The sequence below is a fragment of the Hibiscus syriacus genome, unplaced genomic scaffold (genome assembly GCF_006381635.1).
Source record: "Hibiscus syriacus cultivar Baekdansim isolate YM2019G1 unplaced genomic scaffold, ASM638163v2 tig00002011_pilon, whole genome shotgun sequence".
Lineage (NCBI taxonomy): Eukaryota > Viridiplantae > Streptophyta > Magnoliopsida > Malvales > Malvaceae > Hibiscus > Hibiscus syriacus.
The window spans coordinates 54,767-57,345 of NW_024061903.1; the positions used below are offsets into that span (position 1 = coordinate 54,767).

General features: G+C 45.3%; 1 protein-coding gene across 1 annotated transcript; it reads right to left on the reverse strand.

Moving 5' to 3' along the window:
* Positions 1–257: 257 nt before the first annotated feature.
* On the reverse strand, positions 258–2,066 carry LOC120137420 (probable acyl-activating enzyme 6). The gene has a single exon (XM_039153172.1). The coding sequence runs from the start codon at positions 2,004–2,006 to the stop codon at positions 336–338; it is 1,671 nt and encodes a 556-aa protein (XP_039009103.1). The 5' UTR covers positions 2,007–2,066; the 3' UTR covers positions 258–335.
* Positions 2,067–2,579: the final 513 nt, after the last annotated feature.

The window sequence follows — 2,579 nt, forward strand, 5'->3', positions numbered from 1 at the left end:
CAAAATAGAATCTAAATTTTAAATCAATATCAAAATACTTTTCTCTTTTATATCGTTGGAGAGATCATAAACATACCAAATAGGGTGGAAGATTCCGTTTCCAAATCCCAATTCCAAATACAGCAAGCGTTCACATGATCATTCACTAACTATTTCCTATGATACTTTTAGCCAATCATATTAATTGCTCACAACGATACATAAATTATTGCCTTTTTTATCCACTTTTTTAATTCATAAAATTGACCTGTCTTCTTTGAAACCATAATGACCTGGCTAATCCAGACATTCATGAAAAACGACAAGGGCTACCTAACAACTCGGTTCGACTCGGTTCACATTCTACTCACCCGAGTGAAGGAAGATGAACCCATTCCCTTTGCAATTTCTCTCAGAACCATCTTCTGAATCTTCCCCGTTGAAGTCTTGGGCAATTCTTCCTTGAACACCACCGTTTTGGGTACCATGTAGTGTGGCAACTTGGCTCTGCAATACTCCATTATCTCAATCTCACTCGGTTTACGAGTTAACTCACCTTTCAAGCTCACGAAAGCGCAGGGAGTCTCTCCCCAATACTCATCTGGCCTGGCCACCACCGCCGCTTCATTGATGGCCGGGTGAGTGTACAAAATGGACTCAACTTCAACGCTGCTCAGATTCTCCCCACCGCTGATTATAACATCCTTGGAACGATCTTTGATTTCCAAATATCCATCGGGGTGGATCACCCCAACATCTCCGGTGTAAAACCAACCGTTTTCCGTCAAGCACTTGGATGTACCCTTTGGGTCCTTTAGATACCCCAACATAACACAAGCACCTCTCAGAACGATCTCCCCAAGAGTTGACCCGTCGCGTTTAACACTCAGTCCTGACTCGAGATCCACCACGTCCGCTACCGTCATACCCAGAGTTCTCACTCCCTGTCTCGCTTTCAGCCTCGCTCTCTCCGTTGCTGGAAACTTGTTCCATTCCCTTTTCCAAGCACAAGACACAACCAGCCCACCTGTTTCGGTTAACCCGTACCCATGACTCACTACAAACCCGAGTAACTCGGTTCTCAAAAGAACCGGCGCCGGAGGTGGAGCTCCGGCAGTGATGATTTTTACTGGGTTCGCTAGTGGTTTAGCTTCAGGAGAATTTGATAACATGTTGAGTATCACGGGGGCTCCACACATATGATTGACGCCATGCTTTCTAATCAAACCATAGATGATAGGGGCGTCGACTTTCCGGACACAAATATTGATTCCACCGACGGCAGCCATTCCCCAAGTGAAACTCCACCCGTTGGAGTGAAACATGGGGAGTGTCCATAAGTAAACAGGTTGTTTTGGGACTTCCCAATCGATTAAAGAATCAAGTGTGATGGTGAAAATTCCCCGGTGGCAATGAACCACTCCTTTGGGAGACGAGGTGGTGCCCGATGTATAGTTCAAAACAATCGGATCCCATTCACTTTTGGGTCGAACCCAGTTGAAACCGGGGTCACCTTTCTCCACCAGGCTCTCGTACGTGCAACAAAAGCGGGAATCAACACTGGAACTCGCACCATCACCTTCGTAATCATCTTCGATCAAGACCAGAAGAGGGTGGTTCTCGTTAGGGGGGAACAAAGATATGGCTTCCAAGGCTAGAGACTGAGAAAGGGTATCGACAAAGAGGAGCTTAGGTTCACAGTGACGTAACATAACGGAGATGGTACGGGCGTCGAGGCGGGTGTTGATGCTGTTGAGGACAGCACCCGCCATGGGAACGGCGAAATGAAGCTCGTACATGGATGGGATGTTAGGGGCCAAAACGGAAACGACATGGCCCGATTTGATGCCGGTAGATGAGAGGGAAGAAGCTAACTGGAGACAGCGACGGTGGGTTTGGGACCAAGTGTAGGAATTGGTGTTGTAGAGGATGGAGGTGCAATCACCGTACACGGTAGCTGCTCTTTCTAAGAAGCCTAATGGGGTTAGAGGGGACGAACTTGCAGGTCTCGGCTTTAAGTCTTCCATTAATTTTCCTGAGCAGAAATGTGGGTGGCTCGGATTTCTTTTGCTTTTTTAAAGCTGCTTGTGGTGGTCCCCTCAGTTAAAATGGTAACCTAATTAAACCCGAGTGAATCTCCCAGTCAACACACCAGACATTGCGGATATCTCGATGCATTGCCGTCCTCCAATCATCATCCAAGACATGCCATTCTCGTTACTGTGATTTTCCTGCGCTTTGAAGCAATTTCTACACAGGATTTGTTTCGGTTTCTTCTTCTTCTTCTTTTCTTTTCTGCACCGGAATAGGCGAGGAGAGGAAGGGAATAATATCTGGAGGTTTTCCAGCATTTACCATTTGCTTTTTAACTTCGATTTATTTTTTTGTTGCTGTTTTTTAGCTCCCGTTAGAGCAATTACATTTTCCTAGAACTGTTTTGACCGGCTTTGGTTGCCTATAGGGACGATAACCAGTTGGGCTGGATCAGGGTTTGATCAATTTAATCCAATCTAAAATATATATAATTTTCATTTGAATATGATTTGACCCAAATATGATATTTGTTTAAAAGATTAAGGATAATGACTTTTGGCTCGTGG

Coding starts and splice junctions, on each gene's coding strand:
- LOC120137420 (XM_039153172.1), bottom strand. CDS start 2,006: ATGGAAGACTTAAAGCCGAGACCTGCAAGTTCGTCCCCTCTAACCCCA.